At 41.2% G+C, this 26775-nt stretch overlaps 1 protein-coding gene across 5 annotated transcripts in view; it reads left to right on the top strand.

Moving 5' to 3' along the window:
• The window catches only part of ROBO2 (roundabout guidance receptor 2), an 855475-nt gene that overhangs the window by 783711 nt on the left and 44989 nt on the right, over positions 1-26775 (top strand). For all 5 annotated transcript variants that reach the window (XM_045002137.1, XM_045002139.1, XM_045002138.1 and 2 more), the window contains 5 exons: positions 10121-10163; positions 11702-11829; positions 17689-17970; positions 18317-18442; positions 25163-25319. In XM_045002137.1, coding sequence (XP_044858072.1) covers positions 10121-10163; positions 11702-11829; positions 17689-17970; positions 18317-18442; positions 25163-25319 — 736 coding nt within the window. The remainder of the gene's footprint in view (positions 1-10120; positions 10164-11701; positions 11830-17688; positions 17971-18316; positions 18443-25162; positions 25320-26775) is intronic.

Here is a 26775-nt window from a genome sequence, read left to right as displayed (position 1 = left end):
ATGTTTACTGCTGGCAGTATTAGCATGCCAGGCTAAACTCACTCCAAAATCTTATTGATTTCTTATTAATTCTATACAGTGAGCCTGAGTGACCACAGTGGTGAAGTAACATTATTTGTAGGCTGTGCTGTTTGCACATGGTGTTTTCTTTCTTTCCTTGTAATTAATAATGTGTATATACATGATGACAGTTTCTACTCTGAGAGGTTTTGTTAATTCATGCAGATAGATAAATATGTATCTGTCTATCTAATGAGGATAATTAACAGTAGGAAATAGTTACATTATTTTATCACTTACTTACATTAAACTGATAACACATCTAGGGCCGGCTCCAGGCACCAGCCAAGCAAGCTCGGCAGATTCTAAGGGGCGGCATTCCATCCAATCCTAAACAATCTTTTTTTTTTGTTTGCCGCTCTGGCCACCCTGTAGGGGGCGGCGGCGCAGAGGAGGGGAGCCCCTGCTGGGAGCTGGCTGTGCGCTCCATCTGCCCCAGCCGGTGCTAGGTCTGCAGCAAGCCGGGCAGCCCATGTCCTTCCCTCTCCGCCGACCAGAGTGGTGCGGAGCCCTCCCGGCAGGCAGCGCGGCGGGAGGGGCCAAGTGGTGAGCGCCCTGGCTGAAGGAAACCCTGGCTGCCCCCCACTCCCTCCCCCTCCCCTCTGCTAGCCGGGGCGCGCACTTCACTGCCCAGGGCATGTCTGCAGCGCAGGGAGTCCCGCTAGCCGAAAGTTTGCACCCTGGCTCCGGCCGCCCCGCAAGTTTTTTTATTTTTGCTTGGGGCGGCAAAAATACCAGAGCAGGCCATGAACACATGAGGATTTTAGCAGTCTCATTTCCTTATGGAGGTGTCATACCTTTCCATGTACTTCAAATACATTAACTAAATGCATACTAAGCCTCATTTTTCCAGAGAAGGGATTTTGGCCTATATCTATGTGAGTTGGCATGGCACATTTTTGTGAGCAGTCATAGAATGTCAGGGTTGGAAGGGACCTCAGGAGGTCATCTAGTTCAACCCCCTGCTCAAATGCAGCTTAAATTGACTACCATAAGCTGTTGTCTAATGTAGCTCATTCTTTCTCATGACATCTGCAGCACCTAAACGTTATGTGAACATTGCATCGTGACACAGAATGACCATTATCAGAATTGTGAAATGCTGTATGCTCCTAACAATGAAAGCTCGTACGACATCATGTTTCAGGACTCATCCTACTATTTATGATAAGGAGGATAGCATGCCCACCTCAGAACTAACTTCCATCAAATGTAATTCTCAAAATTCGCTATTCACCTTTCTTCAACCTTTATTTCTCATTGGCTGCTGGCTGACTAGTGCTTAAAGCTCAATTGTTATAACCTGCATATGATTTTAAACTAGAGATGAGTGAATTCCAAGGGAACCTTGTGCCCTGCAATCAGTGCTTGTTATCAGGGTCTGTAACTCACGATGTGTTTGCTTTCTTGTTTTGCAGTTCAGTCCTTCACCTTCACCCCTGCAGGTACTGTCCATTAGTCTGTCTCTTACCTCACCAACATGTCACTGCAACCATTAGCATAAGTGTTTATAATCATAGCAGGTATACAGAATTAAAACCAAGTGCAAGGAGAAACACTCCCATTCCCCATCTGTTATAATAATGTGGTATTGACTCTGCTAGTGATTTCAGAAGAAGGCTACAATCTACCACAATTAACTTCTCTTTCATTATAATTCTGCATTCTTCTTACTCATCCAACCCTTCTAAATTATGCAATTTTGAAAGGTAATTTTCAGGGCAATGCTTGAACTAACATAACTACGATAGGCAGGCATTAGTCACAAAGGGCCAAATTTTGCTCTTGAGGATTCCTGTATTTAACTTGCAAATTTCTGAAGGCCTCTGCACCTGGCCAGAGAAGCAGAACTTATCCCAGATTCCACTCTTCACTTTACATGAATCTGCCTCTGCATGGGGTTTTCAGATCTGCACTTATTTCAAACCTAGCCAGTGATTAACCCATACACACACATTGATACACTAGGTAGGTCTTTAAGGCATTTTAAAGCTTTTTATTAATTGAAGCATTTGCCTTTGTTCTGCCTGTCCAATCCACAACCAACTTCATGTTATCATTTTTTTACAAGGCGTAACATACGGTAGGCCATTATCATGAGTGTGATTAAAGTTGTGTGAAGAATAAACGAACTGTGGCTGAAACAGCAGGTTGCAAACAGCTTTGCCAACATATGTATGGTCAAGAGATACAGTGTATCCAGTTAATTGTAATAATTAATACAAATAATTGACCTCAATTCTCATATCTAAGCATGAGTGTCACAATCCCAAAAATTCTTACATTATCTCCATGCACTACAGTGTACGTGGCCAATAGATTTCAATGTTTTCCAGTATAAGTGTGCAACATTTTGTGGCATGTAGTACACCTCTCAGTCATACCTGCCAAATGCCAAGAATTTTGACAAGGGATATTTTTCCAAATAAGTTGGAGGTTTGTGGGCCACTGGTCTCCCAGCTACTAGTAAGCTGTGCATGCCTCTCAGGGAATTTTAGGTTATTTTCTCCTCAAAAAGTTGCAATAAAAACTCACCAAGATGTACCCAGAATCCTCCGACAGCCCCAGACTCCTGGCTTACTTGAAAACAGACCTTTAAAATGGTGCTTCTGCTTATCCTACCATAATTCCTCCTCCTTTTACCTTGTGCTAATGGGTCCCCCTCTTTCTCCATTGCTCACATTATGCTCATTCTCTGCACTCCCTGTACAGTTAACTCCTCTCCCTGCTGCTCATTGGAACTTTCCACTCCTCCCTTCTTGCTGCTTCTCTCCAGCTCTGTCTACCTTTCAGCCATCTCTGGAGTTGTATGCAGCTCAGCAGGAGGGCACAGCTGGCTGCTGAGAGGTGTGACAAGAAAGGGAAGGAGGTGATACCACCAGGGCCGGCTCTGGCTTTTTTGCCGCCCCAAGCAAAAAAAAAAAACCTGCGCGGGGCCGGAGCAGCAAAGGGTGGGGGGGCGGGAAACCAACCTACCAGCCGGCCGGCCGGAGCAGCAAAGGGGGGCGGGGAACCTGCTGGCCGGTCGGAGTGACAAAGGAGGTGGGGCGTGAAACAAACCTGCTGGCCGGAGCAGCAAAGGGGGGCTGGGTGCGAAACAAACCGCCCGAGCAGTGAAGGGAAGAAAAAACAAAAAACCAAAAAGAAAAAAATAATACTTGTAGGGTGGCGGGAGCGCAAATGCAGGGGGACTCCCAGCCCTGCAGACCCCGGGCAGTGGTGTGCACACCCCAGCTAGTGGGGATGGGGGAGGAGAGAAGGGGGTGGCCAGGGCTTCCTTACGCGGGGCACTCGCCATGCGGCCCCTCCTGCTGGCTGCCTGCTGGGAGGGCTCCCCGCCACTCCGGGGGGCAGGCAGGGAAGGACGCGGGCTGCGTGCTGGGTTTGCTGCAGACCTGGCACCGCTCCCAGCAGTTAGCTCAGTGTGGGGGAGGGATAGCTCAGTGGTTTGAGCATTGGCCTGCTAAATCCAGGGTTGTGAGTTCAATCCTTGAGGGGGGCCAATTAGGGATCTGGGGCAAAAATTGGTCCTGCTAGTGAAGGCAGGGGGCTGGACTTGATGACCTTTCAAGGTCCCTTCCAGTTCTAGGAGATTGGTATATCTCCAATTATTATTAGCTCCCCTCCTCCGTGCCACCACCCCCTACAGGGCGGCAGGAGCAGCAAAAGAAAAAAACCTGCAGGGGCGGCGGAAGCCACGAAGTGCAAAAAAAAAAAAAAAAAGATTTGGACAGAATGCCACCCCTTGGAATCTGCTGCCCTAAGCACCAGCTTGCTAGGCTGGTGCCTGGAGCCGGCTCTGGATACCACCTGCCCACACAATCATTATATCGTTATTAGGAACAACTGTACCCAAAGAGAAGGGTTGAAAACTCATGAATGGCTTAGCCAAAACAGCACTATTGGCATGTTTGTTCAGATAAGAGTAAGGCATGGCACAGCTTGACAGACAGTAACCACAGACTCTAATGCTTTTCTCATTTCATTGGGCGGCACAACGTGAATGCTTTGAACCCTAATCACATACTACTGTATATCAGTAACTTAATTCATGTGTGTTCTGAACACATTGGGCTAGATGCTAATCTCCCTCATAATGAGTAAATCCAGAGTTACTTCAATGAAGTCCATTTACACTGGGGGAACAAAGATCAAAATCTGACCCATGGTCTTCAGAAACTGTCACAATTAGCACAAAAGTGCATTTGGAGATTAGCAAAAATCTACTGATTTTTGTCCAGGCTCTGAGTTCCCCAAGAAGAGTCTCAAATCAAGTTCCTGACAGCATGAATTTGGAGTTGGTTATATGATCTACAGTCACAAAATGTTTACATTTTCACTTAACCAAAATCTACTGATTTTTGTCCAGGCTCTGAGTTCCCCAAGAAGAGTCTCAAATCAAGTTCCTGACAGCATGAATTTGGAGTTGGTTATATGATCTACAGTCACAAAATGTTTACATTTTCACTTAACCGGTGAAATTTTCACTTAGCCAGTTTGTACAGATCTGAGAAGACTCAAGTCTATAGGTCGTTCCTTCCATAGTCAGTTGTAACCCATGTATGCTAAAATAGATTCCAGGCCTACATTTTTAGACAGGCTTAGGACCAAATTCACCTTCATCAGAGGTGAATTTCAGTGAAGTTACATTGGAGGTGAATTTATCCTAATATATTTGTTTGGGAAAGAAGCACATTTTTGTTCAGGCCAAACATCTGCTTCCTTCATGAATACATAAAACATGAATATCTGAATATGTAATAGTACTGGTCAAACTGTTCATTATGTAAATTTGTGATAAATTTTGATTTTTGCTTTGCTTCATAAACCGAACTGGTTGGAAAGTTTTGAAAAAAACAAACAAAAGAAGGAAGAACATTTTTTATTTTTTTTGTGACAATCTTTTTTTGTTTTCCAACTCTATTTGCAAATTATTCACAAATTGTCACTGATTTTTTTAAATGGCATGTATTTGTTATTTGAAAATATTTGGACTGATAATTTTCTGATTATGGGAAGTTTGTGAATTGTTCACTTGGACTATTTGCTATTTATGTTGTGTGATTGGCCACCAGAAAGGTATTGTTTCTCCTGCGTGACTGAATCACTGAAATATTTTAATCAGAAAAATAATAAATAGCAAATGAATTGCTGCTGCTACATAGCTGGGCTGGGGAAGATTAATCTGTTGGGCTAAAACTTAGGTAACTTTCTGGATTTGTGAACATTTTCACATATTCACAAATAATATGACCTCAGACATGGTTTCTGGTTATTTACAGTGGAACATCTGTAATATGTATGTAGCCTTCAGGTTCACAGGCCATCTCTTGTAACAACACCCCCTCCCACCCTACCCCTGCATGATTCATCAGCAGGGACTGAACCTGAGACTTAAAGCACTAAAGGTATGAGTGTCTACCATGTGAGTGAAATAAGTGACTCCACTAGCTGGGAAGCAGTAGTGACATAACTGGAACCAGTGGGTTAAATATATATTCTTGGAAGATGGCAGTGTATCAGCAAAGCAAAAGCTGGACACAGAAGTCTGTCAGCACCACAAATGCATGATTTATTCCTTATTTAGCAATTGGCAGTGCAGATTGTAGAGGACAATTTGGCCTGACATGTCTGTGCACATTTGACACCCTTTAGAAGAGCAAAATTGCTGCTATGCACACTGAAACTGAGTTATTCACTAGTTTCCTGTTTTTCATGTTCGCCCTCTACTCACATTCCCCAGATACAAACATGCAACACAGGTTTGCACATGACACAAAGAAAGGGAGCTGGCTCAAAACAGGTATCCCTTCTAGTACAGTATGCAAGTTCTTTCATTCCCATCCATTACAATTCTGGAACAGAATTGATTCATTTAGCAGGAAAGTTACAAATGTGTCATCACATTTCTACGCAGGTTTCTGTACAGTAAATTCACATAGCTCCTCTGACTCAATGGTGTGCCAATAACCACTCACTTGAATACTCAAGGTTTTTTCAAGAATGCACAGGCCATCAGCCATGCAAGGAAAGTAAATGTGTATGTTCAGTTATGAGTAGGTAAGCTTATTTAGTGACTAGTGCCCTAAGGGATTAAAGATTTTTTGAAACTTAATAAATATAAACAAATTAAAAACAGGAAATCATGGCATTCTAAATGTTTCATGCATAATTCGTAAAATTGTTAGAGGAGTATAAATTATTTGACAGAATCATCCAAAGGCAGGCAGAAGAGTTGATGGAATTTTTATACACTGATTATCTGTTCTGAGTTAATGCTTATTAAAAGAGGATTAATCCACATTCATATTTGAGGAACAGCTTATCAGGAAAAGGAATGAGACTTGGCTGGCAACATTAAAGTTTTCATTTGTGGCAGGAAAATGTGGCCTATTAGAGATAGGCACATAGAAATCTTTCTGAAGCTTCTTGCCTCAAAATGTCAACTTACTATATATTTGTATTTTTCCAGTTCTAGCAGGCATGAAGATTAGGTTCAACCTTGTCAGATAATATTAGTAAATAGCATAGGTACTTCTTTATATATTTAAAAAAACATGCAAAAGCTCTTTTAACATATACTCTTCATACAAATATATACTGTATAATTTCTTTACATTGTATATAGTTTAAATACACTTTGGAGTATACTCTGCATTTTTGCAGCTCTTGCAGTATAGTCTGGTGAGAATCCCTTAGAAATCACTATTCTTGTTTTCCCCCCATCTTCTTTTAAAAGACAATCTCCTCCTGGCACCTATGCAGGACTTCAGCCATTCTAAGGACATATATCAGATACAGATAATGCTGAAAGACCTTTCATGCTTTCTCAGTGATAAAAGGCAAGAGAAGTTGGTTTGGGTTAGAGCTAGAGAGACCCTCCTCTTCCTCCTCCCCCATTGCCCCTTGAGACTGTTCAGCATTGATTTGAAATGGAGACAGACTGAATAAAGCCAGCTTGTCTGGGCATTTTATTTTACATTGACATCTACAAGACTGTGTTGCATTAAATATGCTCTTTTTCCAGCATTTAGACCTGTTTTGTAATTTCAGAAATCAAACTGCAGGCAAAAATGCTGACAAAACATATGACAGGAGTGATAAACAAAGTGCTTATTTTGGCAGCGTGACCGTGTCTTTCGTGCCGTTAGCTGCCTTTTCCTTCTTCTTAGAGAAATGGATGTGCTCCTGCAAATCTGAGGTAGCCCTTTTTTGGAGGGGATCAGAAATACAAAATGATTTTGTGATCTGCCAGTAATGTCCTCTGGTTTCAAAAAAAGATCTACAACCTTGGATTGGAGAGTTTAGCTGATCAGACGAAGCCTGTCGAACAAGAACAGTGACTGTAGTATTTGCTTGTTCCACATTATGGGAAGGTTGTAGCCATTCCTGCATCAGTGTGCAAAGTGGAAGCAAGCATAAGGAGCCTCCTCTTTCCAAGCCACATGAACCTACTCATGCCCAGCCACAACCTGGCCCATAGCTGTTTCTCTCTGATGGGTTTCTCTCTTTCAGCCAATACCTAGCTGTAGCTCTCCCATAAAGCACAAGGCTTTTATTGAATGGTCAGAAAGTGAGGTTGTGCACAAGGACAAGGCAGGGTTACCACTAGATGCTAGTGACCCCAAAGGTGGGGCAGAGTGGTGCCATCCACCCGTCTTCTGTGCCAGCAGACTACTGCCGGCCCGAGGAGATCAACTACAGCTTAATACAAATAGTGTAGGAAGCACGTCTTCTCATGATGTGATCTCCAGCATGCTCAGAAGTATCCTGCATACAGCATGGCTCTGCAAGTAGAGCGCCTCTGGGGACAGTTGTTAGTGTGCTCTCCCTGTGTATTCCCCCCTCCAGCTATGCTAGGGAGTCCTACAGATATAAATATGTAGGTGACCAAAAATATTATTTTTCCCCATTTGTCATATTTAAAATTTCTCTCTCTCACACACACACAGAGTGACACTATTTCTTTTAAAATTAAAATGTTAATATCAGTCTGTAGCCTAAACAAACATATTAATCTCAGGTGTGAAATTAGTTTCAATGTAGACTATGTTATCCTGGAAGTCCCCTATAAAATACTAAACCAAATTCATAAAGTTCATTATTGAATACATTAGGGGTCTGTTTCTGGGTTTATATCTTTGTTGCTTTGACAGAGATAATATGTCTGGAAGAAATGGAGGATGGGGAAGAAAAAGAACATTAAATTAGCTTCTACTGATACATTTCTTAACAACATGTTTTGAGACATAGCCAGACAGCACCCATTTATTTGCATATTCACAAACGATATCCACAGCTCTTTAGCATCACTTTTAGCAAAGAGTGATATGATCACTTGATAGTCCATTAAAAAGCAACATAACTGGAAAGTAGTGTCAGATCGAGAGCTAATTAGCTGCAATGCTTTTAGCATGTGGTGTTTTCGTAAGCAGGTTTTTATTTAATACTTCCCACACTTTTGATTTTCTTTTCATTAATTGTTTCAGATTAACTCTTTCAAAATACAGCTATTAAATAGTCTTATGCAAAATAGAATTACAGTGGCTTTCCAGTAGAAACAGTAGTCCAGTCTGTGGTCTAATGGATAATTAATCATCAACCCCAAAAGCCCTTCCATATGAGATTCCAAAGGGGTTAGTTTTATCACTATTAAATTTTGTTAAATGTGTATTGCGAAGCGCCTTAGAGAACTGATAAACTGGCAAAATATGAAGTATCACAAGTATGCTACTGATATACAGATTTATGTCAGCTTCTTTGCTAATCATGGCATTTTCATCTTGGTGCTGTATTGTTATCTGGCTGAGAGTGCAGTATCTGACAGAGATGGTTAAAGTCAGCCTAGATACAAGAAAGGTATTTCTGTGTTGGTGGGGGTAACAGCTGGAGAACCTTGCAAATGCTTTGGTGACTGTATATTTATTGATGAAGATGGCTACCCCAGGAAGGTGGTCAGAATTCCCTATTTGGAGGTTATTTTTAACTAAGCTGACCATGAAGCTTCTTTCCATCTGAAATTGCAATCTTCATTCATAGATGTGGATTTTGTCCAAGATCTTCAGGATCCAGGCCGGACCACTAAAATAGTCTGCTGTAGGGCACTTTAATTGGAATGATCTCCGAAAATCATTAATAGATTATTGTCACTGAAGGACCAGGTCTGCTCATTGGCTTGTTTCCTAATATCTAGTGATTTCTACAGTGCATTAATTGCACTTGCTGTTCAGCAAGTGTGCAGCAAAGGTTGGCTTAGAATTAGTATATAAAGGAATTAATAACATAGGACCACAATATAGGAACACCTATATTGACCTACGTTTGAAAGCAGCATCTGAGAAATGGGGTTTACAACTGTGGGCCATCCTGAAATATACCTCTGTGAATATACGATGGGGGCAGGGACTTTTCTGTCAAGGATCTATTTATGGATTTCTAACATGATTCATATACTTCAAAGTGTATCCTTGGCATCCTTCAGGGAAAGACTGAAGGGATTTTCCCCCATGTAATGTTGATGTATTTGCGTTTGTGTGTGTGATGTTTTTATCTTGTATATGTGAGGGAAGTGAGGTAGGATTTATACTTGTTTTTCCTCCACTATAATTCTAGCAGGACTGCCACCTCTTTGCATTTATCCTATGGGACAAAATATTTGTGTGGTGGCATTATGCTGCTGCATCATGACACCAAAGTCATTAACATTCCGGTATAATGTCATTATATACTGAAGCAGAAACATGCCAGGAAAACACAATTTCTCCACCTGATGTAGTCTCACACAACATAGTCATGTCAGAGGACCCATAGTAAATTCAAGATTCTTTAGCCATCCTGCAATTTTGGCTTACAGGCTACAGGGCAGATTGATTTAAATCTGTCCAGTGGAAGCTCTCAATGTGGCATGTTTCTCTTTCTTGTAACTGCGCATTATATTTTGTTATGATGCCCAGAGGTCTTACTCTTGCGTGATGAAAACTCTGATTTTTTTTTATTACTAATTATTACTAACTGATTTTATTTTCCTCTCTTTTTTTTTTTTTTTTTTTTTAAATCTCAGTCACTTTTCAAAGAGGAGATGGAGGACTAATGAGCAATGGAAGGTAGGTTTGTTGTTAAAAAGATCTATTTCCATCCTATTTTCTTTTTGATTAGGAACTTGAACTTTTCTATAGATAAAAGACTATTATAATAAAAGATTATTTATAAGACTGACAAGTCTAGGAGGAATTAAATGGCTTACCATGAGGTTTAATGATCAATCTGTTGGACACTTTAGAGGAATCAAGTCCAGATGTTTCATATCTCCCAGATGCCCAAGAAGAAATTAGTAGTAAATATCACAAGGAATGTGTTCATTTGTTACCAGGATGTTTATTGCATTAATTAGACATTAGCAAATGAAGTTGCTGCTGTTTAAGACTCCTTATTGGCTCACACTAAATTGCTGTGAGTGAACAATTACACATAATCGATCACAAAATAAATGATTCATGGATGATAAATAGGTTGTAGATTGATGGGACTGGATTCCACAAGTTTGGCTACTCAATTGAAATTGATAAAAGCTGATAACAAACCCATATATCCTCATCTATTTTCTCTTTGCCAATATGGAGATTGTAATTAGGCCATGGTAATAACTTCCAATCTCCCATTTAATCAATATTTTAGCAAAAAGAGATTAGACCTAATGAGAGCTAGTGGATGTGGCAAGAAAACTGCTGGAACTTCTTATTGCCGTTTCCATAGAAACCCATGTTTCTCTTAGGGATTGTACCAGAAGGGGTCTATCAGAAAAACTACAATGATTATAAATGTTGCTTCTTCCTCATAAGTGTGCTAATAATCCGGAAAACCTTCAGAACTGTGCTTTTCATATTAAGAGATTGATTTTCCTTGCAAAACACAAAGCGCTGGCCACATTTGCTATGCTGAATTTCAGGATAGGGCCACATTATTTATCCTGTGCTTAGTGAGTTCACAGTTTCTTATGGCCAAAGTTCCCTTCCCTATTTGAGATATCCAAGTCACACAACAGCTCTCGAAGTTAAATATTACAAAATTATGAAAGCATGCTGTAGTCACAGATAAAAATACTGTTGTGAACTTTCCATTAATCCAACTCAAACCTATTTGCCTCTAAACTATACAAGAGTACTCAAAGAAAAAGCTACCAGCCTATAGATGACAGATGTACATTTGGGATTCAAGGAGTGAAGAAATAGTAGCCCAAAGTCCTGGAAATGGCTGATACAGAGCAGTCATTTTGAGTGATTGTTCCCTTGAAGTGGCAATTTATCATTCAACCCTTGTTTAGAATCCTTCAGTGATACAGCCTACTCCCTGTTTCAGACAGACAACAGAGTTCATTTGGATTCTGGCAGAATCACGACTGATGCCTAGTTCCATTTCAACTGCCAAAGTTATTTTGTATATAGCCTTAATTAACTGCTGAAGGTCTTTAAATCATGAAAGCCTACACAATTTTAATTTGAAATATATTGAAGTCTCCTAAACTGTTTATTACATACTGTGGCAGGAGAAAAATGATACAATCTCTTCGATCACAATCTTGTCCAGAGTTGTCTGACAGACATATTTTCATGTTCATTTCCTTTTTTTTTTCATCCTGCTTCAGTCGACCAGGTCTGTTGAATGCAAGTGACCCCAGTTATCCTTGGCTTGCAGACTCTTGGCCTGCCACCAGTCTGCCAGTAAACAACAGCACTACTGGACCTAACGATCTTGGGAATTTTGGTCGTGGAGGTGGGTTTTACTGAATCATGTCATCATGCGGTGAATAACACATATTATTTTCACTTTAGTTTGTTTTTCATATTGGGTTCTGTTTTGTGCCCGTGTATATATATTGTGGGGGAGGGGAGTTGTTCATCAAAGAGCCTTAGCAGTGCTGTAAAATTGCTGCCTGGTACAATACCGTAAAGCACAACAACTCTGCTAATTAGTAATGTTTGGGTTTTATCTGCATTTTAGCTCACTATTTCCAGTCCTTATATGTCCCACTCATATTCTTAAATCTATCATAGAAACACCAATAGTAGAGAAAGGGGAGAGAGGTGAGGTGTGGTCTGTCAGGCTGAGTGTAGCACTTGGAGCCGGGAGCTCCTGACTCCCACCCCAGATCTGCAACTGACTATGTTGCCAGAAGGAAGTCATTACAGCCAACATTTTCAGAACTAGTCTCTTATTTTGGCTACCTCAGTATTTGGGTGCTCAACATAGACTTGAATTTTAGAAGTGCTCAGCTGCCTCGGGTTCCGTTGGCTTCATCTGAAGTTGTGGGTATGCTGCAGTTCTAAAACTCAGGCCCAAAGTGTTAATTTGGCATCCAAAATCAGAGACTACTCTTGAAAATGTTGACTTTCACCTCTCTCACTTCCCTAGTCTGTAAAATCATTGTTATTATTACTTTAATTTCAGTATTACTTCTTACTGTGGCAAATTAGGCACTTCAGTCATAGAGATTAAAATGCTAAGTGGGAATATAACAATTCCTATCACGCCAGAGTGTTGAGGATTAATTAGTTATTTCATGTATGTTAAGCTCTGTGATAAGCACTATATACAAATTATTTTTATTTCAGGGTGGTAAAAAGCACAGTTCTTTCTGTGTACTATGGCTGACTCAAAATGAAATGTTCATCTGCTTTAAAGATGACTTGTAAAGAAAATAGAATTATGTTTGTGCCCATTTCTGCTTCTTTAAATATAGGGCTAAATAGTGACTTAAGCAATAGCCCAGAGGGCAACATCACCTCAGAGGAAGCACACAAGATATTCTCCAGGTGCTGCTCCTTTCGTATGAGGGCAGGACTTAAATTCAGCTGGAGCTGTCCAGAGTGAAGCGCTGATAAATATTTTAGCCCCACAGGGCTAAAGCTCCAAATCCCCTCGCCCTGCAGCTAAACCCCAGTGCCTCCCCTGTGCCCACCGTGGGGGCTGAAGCCCCAAGCCCTGGCACCTCCCACAGAGAATGGGAGGGATGTGGTGGGCTCTTGGAAATACTCTTATTTAAGCCCTGTATGAGGATGAGCAATCAGCCCTATAGGATGGTGTAGAGGGGACAAGGAAATGTCCTCACCTCTTTCTCTACCCCTTTTGGAGTAATGGGTCACGTGGGAGAGCAGGAGTGAGCAAGGAACTTAGGAAGGCAGTTGTGAGCAGCTTTTGAGCATCTCCACAGAGGAGGAATCTTGTTGCTCAACTCTCTATGCTTGCACAGAATCATTGGAGGGCTGTAATCTATAAAGAAAACCTCAAAGATTTTTTGAGTGGCAGGGTTTTGAGGAGAGAAGTAGGGAGAGGGGAGCTCTTTGAATTTTTTAAGGTCTTTTTTCTGCCGTGGTTTCATTGGAAGCCCTTTTGGAAGGTCTCAGGCATCATTACTTTGAGTGTTGACTCATTAACAGAGAGAGCTTTTCTCTCAAGTGTTTTCGTCAAAAAGGTGTTAAAAAAACAAAAGACCGAGTTTTAAACATGCCAAATAATAATCACATCCCCTCTCACTTCCTTGGTTCTGTAATGTCATAATCCTACCAGTTCTCCTGTCTCCATAAAGCCTTCGAAGGTAAAAAAGACCCGAATTTCTAATGTTAAAAAAATGACGAAAAAATGGAAGCAGAAATAAACCAAAGTGTGTCAAAGTTCCCATCTGGAGAATCATTTCTTAACTTGTTTGTAACACTTTGTTGTGTTGAATAACGGACTCTGTCTCTCTGATACTACACTATGGCGCTGAACTGCATTAAAACACTTTATATTAACTTTCAATATAGCAAAGCTATCTTTAAGTGCTGATCTTACAAAAGTGGTGTATAGATAATATTAAGAGGACAGCGGTAGTATTATACATACATCTGTCAGCTTCTTGACTGCAGAGGCCCTGAAACTATGATTCTTCAGCATTTCCACATCTTTACATGAGCACCCATAGTACAAAAAAATAACATTTTCTTATAGCATTTGGCTCTATAAGCCCCAGGACTGGAAGTAGCTTTTCAAGATTTTTGCCTTCAGTGGCGATGGAGCTGAAGGCCAGATTCATCAGAAGGACATAACATTTATTCTTTCAATTTTAGCAGCTAAATTGCATTCATAACTTGATGCTTCTGGTATCAGTCCCTTGATTTGAACCCTAGAGGCTGAAGTCAGAGGAGTAGCATGAAGGGTCTCTAGACATCTTGGATGTGACCAGAGGAGGGTTTCCATGTGCAGGAACTGTGAAGGATGGCTTTAAGGCTGCCTTACAAGAATCCCCTTGCAATCTCTGGTGTAGCAGGTGTGCCAGGCCAAGGTGCCGAGTGGGAGGGACATATTGGGGGCAGGCCCATATCATAGAGTGCTGCAAATATTTGCTTTGACCTCATATGGCAGGCTGAAGAGGCTACTGTAACTCAGACAGGACTCCAAGACTGTCTCAATTACATGAGGATCTGCAGTGCAGGTTAGGATTTGGAGTATTTTCAACAGAGAAACCTTGATTCTGGAATATGCTTTCCTCTTTGAGTATAACAACATGGTGCAAAATTCATTTCTTTTTTTAGGCTTTTCCACAAGAGGTATAATTGAATGATATGAGTCTTGCTCTGGTAGTGCTTGATTTTTTACTATATAATTACTTTGTGAGCTGACAATTTAATAGTTCATGTGCTCAGCATGTGCATTTTATTGAACTAAAACAATCAATTTAAAATAAATAGTTCTATTGAAAATTCCCAATATTTATGGGAAACTTTTGCAGGCTGATTAAGCTGGATTCTATTATTGTTGTACGTCACTAACAAAATTGGTTACTAACTTTTAATCCATTGCACCATCATGGAACCATTTGAGGCAAGGTAGACTCTGTATTATTGGTGATGGTACACAAGCCAGATAGGACCCAGCTTGACTCTCAGATCTCAGGCTGAGTTTGCAGGGCTGGTAGTAAGAAAATAAATCTTTATAGCTGTAAACTGAACACTGAAAGTACATTAGACCATGTAAGTAGATGCTAACTGCCTGATTTTTGAAAAAAATAACACTTGTTTTACAATATGTGCTCTTCATTGATTATATCTCACTTCTGTGCCCATAATTAATCTGTAGTCATGCAGACTACTTTGAAAAGTGATTATATAGAAATGGCACCATCTGATTCAACAGTGGTAGAATTTAGCCATTTTGTATACCTGATTGTGCCTTACACATAGATCATTTGGCATCTAAATCCTTTCACTGGTGCCTGCAAAAGTTGAAAATACAGACGAGCCCAAACCAAATCCTCATTTCCAAAATCTTCTGAAATTGTCCATATTTGACGTTTGAACCCAGAATAGTAGTTGTTAGTTATGTTATGTTAGTGTCTAGAGGCTATAACCAAAGTTAGGGGCCCATTGTGGTAGTTGCTGTACAGACATACACATAGTAGGAAATAGTCCCCAAAAACCAACAAATGACCCTGATTTTAACAATGCATTGAACCAAAACCCCAGATCTGAGCATTTTGAATTTAGGAGTATTCATAATTATTATGATTCAAATTTTATAGTCAGAGTCCATGTCCAGTAGCTGGCAGTCATGATATAAAGCAGAAGGGTGCTCGCATGTTTTCTATCAGTTGGATTCCACACAGAGTGCTACTTTTTTATCTTAAATTAGAAAAAGAGCCATTTTTGAAATACTTGGCTCTGAGAGAGTATCATAAACTGAGCAGTGTTGCTGCCTATGCCATTGTACCAGTCACCTTCCAGGCACTTTTTCATACTTCAGAGGTGTTCACATTTAAATCTAGTACAGCAACTCCTCACTTAAAGTCGTCCCAGTTAACGTTGTTTCGTTGTTACGTTGCTGATCAATTAGAGAACATGCTCGTTTAGAGTTGCGCAATGCTCCCTTATAACGTTGTTTGGCAGCTGCCTGCTTTGTCCACTGCTTGCAAAAAGAGCAGCCCGTCGGAGCTAGCTGGTGGGGGCTTGGAACCAGGGAGACTGGAAGCCCCCCAGCAGCTCCCCGCTCCCCTAAGTTCCCTGTGTGGCAGCCTCCCAGCAGGCTATCAGTTGCCAGCAGTTCAGCTGTCCGTCCCTGCACTGCCATGTGCTGCTCCTGCCCTCTGCCTTGAAGCTGCTCCCGGGAGCCTCCTGCTTGCTGTACAAGTGGGAGGGAAGTGGGGGGGTAATGTGCCCCCTGCTCCTGCACCCCGCTTACCCCATCTCCATAGAGCTGGGGGAGACAGGACAGGGCTCAGGACAGAGGGAGCTTGCTGGCAGCAGGGTCTGTCTCATCTTGCTGATCTTCTTAAAAAGGCAAAGTACTTAGAGTGAGGTCAGCATACGTAAAGGGGCAATGCGCATCTCTCTCTCACACATAGGTGTCTCTCTCTGCCATGCTGTCTCCCCTCCCTCCATTTGTGCTGCCTTGTAGAGTGTGAGGCTACATTAACAACAATGTGTTAACCCTTGAGGTCTCAAGTGTTCTAGTTCATCATTTAGCAGCAAGGCATTCCCTGGGAAATAGCCCACCCTCTTCCACCCTCTGACTTCACCACCGCAACCAACCTTCACAATCACCATTGCTGAGCACAGTATTAAATTGTTTGTTTAAAACTTATACTGTGTTTGTTTTAAACTTATACTTATATATAATATAGTCTTTTGTCTGATGAAAAAAAATTCTCTAGAATCTAACCACTCCACCCCATTTACATTAGTTCTTATGGGGAAATTGGATTTGCTTAACATCGTTTCATTTAAAGTCACATTTTTCAGGAACATAACTACAATGTTAAGCGAGGAGTTACTGTATTCTGCCAGTAAGTATCACTGTGAAATTTCAGAAGGAGAGAGAGAATTTAGATCTACAGAATTAAAAATATAATTCTGCAATATGTAAAATGATTCAGCATGTGGAAAAGTGAGCAGATATTTTGTTTCCAAGGTTTAATTTCAATCTATACATAGTACAGTTTTTTAACTGAGTTGTTCTCCATTTCCAGCAGTGTACTGTATCATTATAATTGATTGATCACCTGAATCTCTTGAGTGTAGCTGAAATCTTGTCACATTCTGAAATGACTTATTCATGTCAGTTTTCCTGTATTGTTCAGATGAAATGTCTTGTTTAGGTTCTAAAATCAAACCAGATAAACTGATGGATAAAACTTAGAAAAATGCACTTTGTGCCCTGAAAAGAATTACTTTGGGAAGTCTTGGCATTCATTCAGTAGTTTTGTTAGATATTTGCAGGGAGATGGTTTCCTCTGTGATTTGTAGATTAACTTTCATCCCCGTAAAGCCCAGACAGTTTCATTGGTTCTGACATAGAACGAACAATTGAAAACATTCTTCAGTAGTGAAATATTCCAAACTTCACTTTCACAGTTGAAGGTATGGAAGAAAAAAAAGATGGTTTTAGGCAGTGAAACGTGAAGGACAAGTGGTAGGCCTGTCACAGATGCTGATAGCTTGGCAATGGTTGTACATCATCTTCCCTTCGTTGGCTCATGGACCCTGTCTCAGCTGAAATGCAAACGTGCAGAATGACACATTTATTTTTCATCTTAAACCTTGATAGTTTCAGGCTTCCTGTGCATCACTGATTTGTTCTATTTCCCTATGCTCACCACAGATGTGCTGCCACCAGTGCCAGGCCAAGGGGATAAAACTGCCACTATGCTTTCTGATGGAGCCATTTACAGCAGCATTGACTTCACCACCAAAACTAGTTACAACAGTTCCAGCCAAATCACACAAGCTACACCATATGCCACCACACAGATTCTGCATTCCAACAGCATCCATGAGTTGGCAGTTGACTTACCTGATCCTCAGTGGAAAAGCTCAATTCAGCAAAAAACTGACCTCATCGGATTTGGTTACTCTCTGCCGGACCAAAGCAAAGGCAACAACGGTGATTCCTGCTCTTATTTTCCTGAGTCTGTTTATACTGGATCTTCTGTGCATGAATTAGAAAATTGTGGTTTGATTTATTATTCATATTTACCTTAACTAATAACATGCACCTTGCATGCATACTGTTCTTTACACCATTTCAGAATAAATTGTTCTGTGCTTTAGTCCTCTTTGTCTGACCGTAATCTGCAGCCCATCTGTATTTCCATTAGGACAGGCTAGGTAAAACATTTCCCACAGTCCCACCACATCTGCTTCTGACTTGCTAACTGCATGTTCTGCATGTGCTTATGCTGTAAACTAATCACATGGTGCCACTATGACCTTTGCCCTTTAACCTTTAGCCTTACTTTACATCCCTGACTACCGATTGGCTGAGGGATTGTCTAATAGAATGCCACACAACCAGTCACAGGATTTCAGCACCACCAGCTCTCACAACAGCTCAGAAAGAAGTGGCAGCCTTTCAGGTTGGTTTCGTTACAACGTGTGTAAAGAGAAGTATTTGTGTTTGTAAGCAGCTTGCTCTGTGGTCCTGATTATAACCATGAAAGAGAGATTACTTCAATCACAATTTACAGTCAAATGTTATGTCTGTCCATTTAGACTTCACTGAACATGTCATTGTAGTCTATAAAAACATGCTTTTACAAAAAACATCTTATTTGTCCAGGCTGCACAAGAAACCTATTTAGAGATAATAGGAAAATCTTTCTAGACTTTGTATCTTTCAGCCTGATTTGAAATCGTACTTTGTAACATTCTCACCCTTCTAGTCCGATATTGAATTTATTCTCAAATCAGTCTTCACTTTACAGTACAGATTACCTCTGTTGAGCCTTATGAAGAGGTTAATATTTTTGTTGAATCATTATTGGATCCCAACTCCTGTGAGTCAGGTTATAAATTTTATATAAACAGAACCACCAGAAACAGCAAAATTCTCAAGTCCAAACAAATCCTCAAGATGGTATTTCAAAAATTGTTTCAAGTCTGCATACAAACATAATGTAAATAGTATATGTGTGCTGCATGCTATATTGGAAACATAACACATTTTCACTGAACAACAATGAATGTTGTTTCTTTATAAATACTCTTTAATTTTGACTTTGTTAAAATAGTATTATTGTAAAATTATGCCATTTTTAAAGTAAAAACAAAACCAAAAAACTTGCACTTAAAGTGAAAGTATGTCATTACATTTAAGCACAAAAGGAAAGAGTTCCAGGGATTTTAACTAGAGGTACATATTTTTTCTGAACCTTTGAAATTCTGTTATAAACTGAACATAACAATACAGATCAACTTTAGAAATGGTTTCTTTGTAGGTCAATTTTAATGATGATTCAAAATAAATGTTGAGCTCATACAGCTATAACTGTTTGCCTGTAATTTAAGTAGCCAAAAGTATTCTCACATTTTATGGGAAACAATAACTGATTCTAGTTAGATGGGGAAATAATCTTATTGTGTTGGCAAAAATGGACAGTGAGATAATATACTGTGGTATTTTACATGTTTGTACTTGCTCTCTAATCTGAGGTGCATTGACACGTATCTTAGAAAATTAGCTCCTCTCCATGCATATTTTCAAGTGCAGACATTTCTATGCCGAGGTATGAGTCAGTATGTGCTAGGTATCAGAAGGCAGTATCAAGCTTTTAACTGTGTTGTTGGTACTGAAATCAGTCCACCTGGCAGATTCTGTTCAAGGGCTGGATTCATTCAAATATTTGATTGTAGAATCACTGAAATTCAAGGTGAAAAGACCTTTGAATTTCTGGCCTGACTGGCATGGAGAAATAAGACTTGTAAGGAACAATATTCAAACATAGACTAGACATTACATTCTAGTTCTCTGTTCCTCTGATCAGGCACTGGAGTACTTTTGCTTATAAAGAGTGAGGAGAGGACAAATCCCTTTCCACAAAGAACCATGTGGCCCATATCCACAAGGATCACAGTAATACAAGTTCCCTCCCCACACTTTCCCCTCCCTCTCCCCAAACATCCTCCCTTTCTCCGTACAAGTCATATTCTCCTGAAGACTCATGTTATTTCTCTCCCTCCCCCACTTTTTTCCACCAACCTTGTATTTCTCTCCTTATTTCCTATTTTGTCCTCCATTCATTCCTTGAAGTTTCCTGTCCCTTCTCAAAATCATTCAAGTCTTCCCTCCCTGCATGTATGCCCCCTTAGTTTGCTATCCAAGTCCCTGGCTTTTATCTCACAAATCTCTTTTCTTCTCCCAGATCCCTCTCCCCCAAAGGGCTCTCCTAGACCTTTGTCCCCATCTTCCCAAATCTCTCCTCTCAAACAGCCCCCCCCAAGTTTCTGCCTCCCCTTCCCAGTATCCGCAAGGTCTCTCAGTACTTGTAATTTCTCCCCAAGGTCGCAGCATCCCACACTTCCCAGCTCTCCTTGCCTAAGGTTCTCTTCTTGTACTTGTGTCCAAGGTGCCCACTTTCCCGGGATCCCCATCACATTCTGGGGTGCAATCCAGACTGATGAGGGGTTGTGTCATTACCTGCCCTGTAACCCTGAGTGCCTCAAAATGCTTTGCTTCATCCTTGGCTGGAGGCTGCCAGTTGGCATACAAGCCTGCACCAGGAGTGCCTGTGTGTTAAGCAGCTCTGACTCAGCAAATCTGATTCCAGGAGCCTGCTTGTTACACCACTGCCACACTCTGTCCTCCACCAGCCTTAATTACATCTGGCAAGATGACCCCAACCCCTGCCCCCAGTCCTAAATTTTCTCAAAACTCTGTGCTCTCCAATGTCTTACTCTTTGCTGCGCCACTCAGCAAGAGATTAAGATTTGTTAGTTCTTTCAATAAAATAAGAAATAAAATTTTAAAAAAATGTTCAAGGTGGTTTCCTTACCAATCTACCTTCCAGAAAGATGGCTAAGTTCCCCCTTGGTCAGGATCTCCCACAAAGTCCAAAGTGCTCAGTTCCTTTGTCATCTTAGGTGAAAGATCCCTTGTCGTTCTTTGCCCCTCTCTTTTATAGTCCAGTGCACCTTTGAAATGGATTGTTCTGAAATTACCCACCCCACCCCCTCAGGGTAAAGTTCATTTAAGGCAACATGGAGTCTGGTGGTGAAGGAAGTTCCATGCTGGTTTCTTCCCCTGCTAGTGTTTGCTAAAATGCAAATTGATTTGTTTACTGCAATCTTCTCCCCCTGCTGTGGTGCTCAGTAGTGCTCCCCTTGTTGGCTTGATGGTCCTGAGCACCTTCTATGTAATTTACATACATGTTGTTTCTTATTGTATATTGAAAGCACCTTCAAAGTGGAAGAACCATATTCCTTTGTCTAGGGTAGGGTAACTTTAGCCCTGCCTGGGAGACACACTTTGATAACACAATATCCAATATGTTTGTAATTTTTAATTTGTCCTCCATACATACACCATGAAACAACATTAATGATCAGTATGTTATTGGTGTTTTGTTGATATCTTACATGACACCTTTTAGATACAGGTTATAACATTAGCAGATAACAGTGAACCTCTTGCATTGGTATGTTATTAGGGTCACACACACCTATGCCTATCCTCAATGTTCAAGGTCTCCCCTGCCTTTCCTTGCCCCAACTTCCTTCCTTGTTCTTGTCTCCCACAGGTTCCTTCCTCCCTATTGTGCCCCTTATATCTGCCTCCCCCAAGCTCTTCCTTTTACCTGTCCCCACTGCCTTCCCAAAGTTTCCCCTTTTACTGGTTCCCCTTTTCTCTAGGGTGCCTCAGGTGCCCCAGTTTATGTCCATTTCCTGTCCTTGCAAGATTCCATGTCCTTCCAGCCTCATTTCTATCCTCCCCTTCCCAAAGATGCATTTAATCTATTCCCTGGAAGTTCATTTTTCCTGAAGCTGCTCCATGATGCAGCTACCCCATTTTCCTTCCTTCCCGCCCCCCACACTAAGGTTCTCCAAACTCTTCCTTTCCTACACTTTCCCCTTCTTTTGAAAGTTCCTCCTAATCTGTCTCCAAAGAGGGGAAGAAGAAAAGAGACTGCTCTGCCAGTCTCATAGTTAGAACTCCTAACCAGCTCAGCTCCCTCCCAGCTCTACAAGACTCCTTCCTGTTACCAGCTCCCAGACCCTCCCAGAGAGAAGAGGAGGAACCCTGGCAGAGAAGGCACAGAAATGAGCTAGCTACAATGGGGAGTTTCAGCTGCAGCATCTCTCCAGCAGGGGTGCAATGAACCCCGGCTTGGCAGCCTGCAGGAGAGGGACAAGGTGACTGAGAACTTCAGTATAAAGCAGCAGCCTGATTGCTGGGGCAGTCTCTACTGCCTCTCCTCTCCTTAGCTAGTCAAAAGGGGCTGTTGTCCCTCACAAGTGAAAAGTTCTGGTGTACCTGAGCTGCGCTCACCCTTCATCTATCATTATGCCCCTTGCTGGGTTTCTGCTCATATTGCTGGGATGAGACAAGCAGGGCTTGATGCATGGTTGGCAGCACCACCTACAGTTCAATCATGGCTTAGAAATCCTTGCTTGTGGTATTGTGACCTTTGACGCTATTTTGGCTGGTATTTGCCTAACTGCATACTCAGATCAGCATAACATGAGAGTAGGATGGGCAGGCTGGATTAGGCTGTGCTTTCTGAAGATAGTCTTTGCTGTAGGAGATGCTTCGTCCCAAATATAAACTCATGTGGGTTGGTCCACTTAACTTTTTTCTGTAGAATCAAGAAACTAACATGGGAATTATTACTCCCCTGGATTCCTCCACAAGATGACTGACTACTTGAAGAATCCAGTACTGGAATCATATAGACTTACTGTTCTGGTTGATGCTTCTGGGTTTTGCTCAGGATCTCATGACTTCCATGATAACCACAGGTTTTTCCAAGTGGTTGAAGACTAGCTTGCATCTGCTCTTTGAGCTGCGATAGCAAAATATAGCGTGAAGATATTTGTCTTAGTCATGGTCAGTGCCACCCCTCCTCTTGGCTGGGATTCAGAGGAGCTATCCAAAATTTTGTTGATTTGGGGTGGTGGCAAATATGTGTGGGAAATATTTTAATGCTGGGCCTAGAAATGCTGATGGCTTCAGCTGTGTTGTAGGCTTCTCAGATGAATGCTGCTGACTACACATTGATGAAACACTATTTGGGTTGTTTGGGTGTCCGGTTGACTGACTGTTATTACAATCTTTAATCCACCTCCACTGACAGACTGACACCCCCACATTATCTAGCCCCTGAATTGTCCCCTGAAAACACCACAGTTTAGGGATGACAAGTAATAGTTGATGTTCCAAGGGAGGATGCTGGCACACCAGTCCTAGAAAATTCACTCTGAGTAGGACTGATCAAAACATAGAGGGTTGTTGGTTTTTTGGCTCTGCCAGGTGCATAGAAATCTTGCCATGCTGTTGGTTGCATCTCACCCAGTGCAGGTACAGGAGATAAAAGGCTTGAGTGATGATTGATTTACCTCTCTTGTAATCGCATATGAATGGGAATATCAGTCAACAGAGTGGTGTGGGGGAGGCGGGTTGGAACAACCATCTCTTTTGTACATGTCCTACCTCCCAAAATTGCATTTGCCACAGGGAAAGAGAGAATAAAATACAATAGAACCTCAGAGTTATGGACACCTCAGGAATGGACGTTGTCCATAACTCTGAAATGTTCATGACTCTGACCAAGCCGTTATGGGATGCTCCTCAGGGCAGACTGCTCGGAGTGGGGGCTCACAGCTCTGCAGTGGCTGCCTGGCGAGTGGGGATGGGGGCAGGCAGCTGGTTCTAGCCCCCTGGCTAAAAGGGTGATGAGTGAGGCAACCTAGGGCACTACAGTGTCAATGGGTGCACGGTGCAAGCTGTAGCCCTTTAAAACTGAGCTGCTCCTCCAGAGCTCAGAGTGCAGGCAGGAGCTCGGGCTCCAGCTCCAGCAGCTTGCACTCCAGGCCAGGTTTCAGTAGCAGCTCAGGAAGTTTCTTTCCCAGACTCTGAGCTTGCAAGCTTATTCCCCTCCCAGATAGGGGTGAGCGGGAGAGGGAGGGAAAAACAACATTCACCACCTCCAACTTGTAAGTGGCTGTTCCGCATTGTGACGAGTAGGGGGTGAGGGTGCCTCCCTTTAAGATGCAATACAGTACAGCACTGTATTTGCTGGTTTGTTTGTTTTTGTCTCCGATGCTGCCTAATAGCTTATTTTCGGTTCCCCATGGTGTCCGGTTGACTGGTTAGTCCCTATCTCTGGTGTTCGTATCTTTGAGGTTGTACTATAAAGGGAGGACAAAGGAAAGAAAAGAGGTAGAGAAGAAGGAGGAAGTAAAGAAGTGATGTGTGAAAACTGACTGGTTTCCACCAAACAAGGAGTGATTCAAATGGAAGTAGCACAAAAAGATTGAAAAGAGCAAAGGAAAGTGTGGATGAAAGAGGGTACAAGGCAAGGAACAAAAGGTGGAAAAAGAGGGAGAAAAGCAAGGAATATTACCCACCTCATTTCCACCTGCATCTTCCCAGTTTTGAGTTGCACATCCAATGGTAGTGCCCATTGTCCACAAGCTATTTGCATGCTTCTTACAAAATAAGCCATGTGAAGCATACTCTCCTAAAACATTTTGAAAGGCTCATTGATCCTTTTTTTAAATTAAACTTGCTCATACCGTTTCAGCAGAAACCCAGTTACTTCTACCTTTACATTTTGACAACCATGCTTGTCATTCTGGCTGAAAGAAATTGACTCTAATGGCAAAGTTTTAGGTTCTGTCCTTAACCTCTCTGTTTTCCACAGAAAGAGATTATGCAAAACAGTCTTATAAATACACTGAAATCTGACATTTGAAAGAATATGCTGTGATCTATTATTTTTTCCAACAATGAATGCACGGAGGCTTAAAGCAGACATGAATAAATCAATACATATATTTTTGATAAAGAAAAACTATGTTTCTGCCTTATTCAGTTTATGCACCATTGTGATGAGGTTTTATGGGGTTCATATTTTTAAAAGAAGCAATTTTCAGCAATTATGTAGAATATTTTCCCATTTCATCTTATTATTATTTAGAACCTTAAAACAACCTTAACATGTTGATGCTGATGTTGCTAAGATATAAATACATCTTCTTTTTTTGGGTATGCCATCTGGACTCAGATTTCTTCCAAAGAAGTGTACAAAGCCAACATATATTTTTCCATTATATTGCTGTAACGTTTGTTGATTTTACAGGTGGGAAAGGAGGAAAAAAGAAGAAAAACAAAAATACTTCCAAGCCCCAGAAAAATAATGGGTCTAACTGGGCCAATATTCCTCTACCACCTCCTCCAGTGCAGCCGCTCCCAGGCACAGAGCTAGAGCACTATGGAGAGGACCAGCAAGAAGCAGGGTGAGGCCTTTTCTTCTTTTGACACAATCAGTAGTTCTTTATCAAAGTCAATTTTGTCTTAATGTGAATAAAACATCCTTATCTTAGACTGTCTGCAAGCCATGGCAATGAATTCCCAGTTATTATATTGCTTATTATTTGGTAGAAAATATACCATCTCTGTGAAATAAGGGCCTTATCCTGCAACCTTTCATCATGTAAATTGTCTTAATGAAGTCCAGGGTGTTTGCTTCCACGAGTAATGGTTACATGATCAAGTCTCATAGATTCTCTTCAGAGTGTCTCAAAAGGGCACCAAGGACAACCTTGCGTCATAATGATTTAGAGCTGATTCTGCTATCCTTACTCATGCGAAGTAGTACCTTACTCTGCAACTAGCTCCACTAAAGTCAATTGGGCTTCTTGCAGAGGAAGGGCAGCAGAATCTGGCTCTTCGACTTTTCTAAAGTCTGGCAATAGATTAATCACCAAAGAGACACCAAAATGGAATAAGTTTAGAAGACCTGCCAGTCGATGATACTCAACTTGCAGAACTGAAAAAGGAGCTCAAGTTATAGACACACTATATGTGTGAGTTTCCGGAGTTTAAACATGCATCTTGACACTTTAAACCTCTTTGGATTGCTAAAAATCATTCCCAGGGACAGAAAAGCATGCCACAAACATTTTTAAATGGGAGTGGACATTTTATGTAAAGAAAAACAACCCTGTGATTTGTTTTCATAACTTACGTATTTAACATTTTTGAGGAGAACAATCACAATGTAACAAAAAAGAAATTATAACAAATATAGGAAAACAGATGGAAATGTTCAAATTCATCTCTGGTGGAGCCTGTGGAAGTCAATGGAGCACCATTGGGGATAAATTTGGACCATCCATCTGTATTGATAACCCAATAATTTAAGATCATGAGAAGTAATTTTAAAAATAATCATAGTATCCTACATCTTCCTTTTTTTAAGTTAGAAGCTAATCCTCTTGTTCCCCTTATCCTAGAGAAAGGTCATGAAATATTTAATGAATCATCTCCCAAACCTACGGTTGATTTAAGTTATGTTAATACATTTTAATGGGCAAACGATATATTGTTTGTGTATTTGTCGGTGTTGGCATACTTACCAGAATACATACCAAACTTTTTCAAGCTCACTCTTCCCCCGTTCCACTGTGGAATCCTGCAATCTATCCTTCATTTCCCCCATCCCGCTCCCTTACCTTCTCAACAGGCCCACACTTCCCCACCCTCTCTGAGGCCTTCCATAAACTTCTTTCTCTTTCTCCATTAACACGCTACCCTCAGCTTCCCCTCTTCTCCTAGTCGCCAGCCATAGCAACTAGTTTCTTCTTCTTTTCCTGCAGTTCCTCGATAGGTCTCAGCTTCCTCCCTCTCATCCCTATGATCTTGCTAGCTGGAGTTAATTACCCATTCCCTTGGTTCATATTTTTCTTTCTC

The sequence above is a fragment of the Mauremys mutica genome, chromosome 1, assembly GCF_020497125.1.
Source record: "Mauremys mutica isolate MM-2020 ecotype Southern chromosome 1, ASM2049712v1, whole genome shotgun sequence".
NCBI classification, from domain to species: domain Eukaryota; kingdom Metazoa; phylum Chordata; order Testudines; family Geoemydidae; genus Mauremys; species Mauremys mutica.
This window is presented reverse-complemented; position numbering and strand designations above follow the sequence as displayed.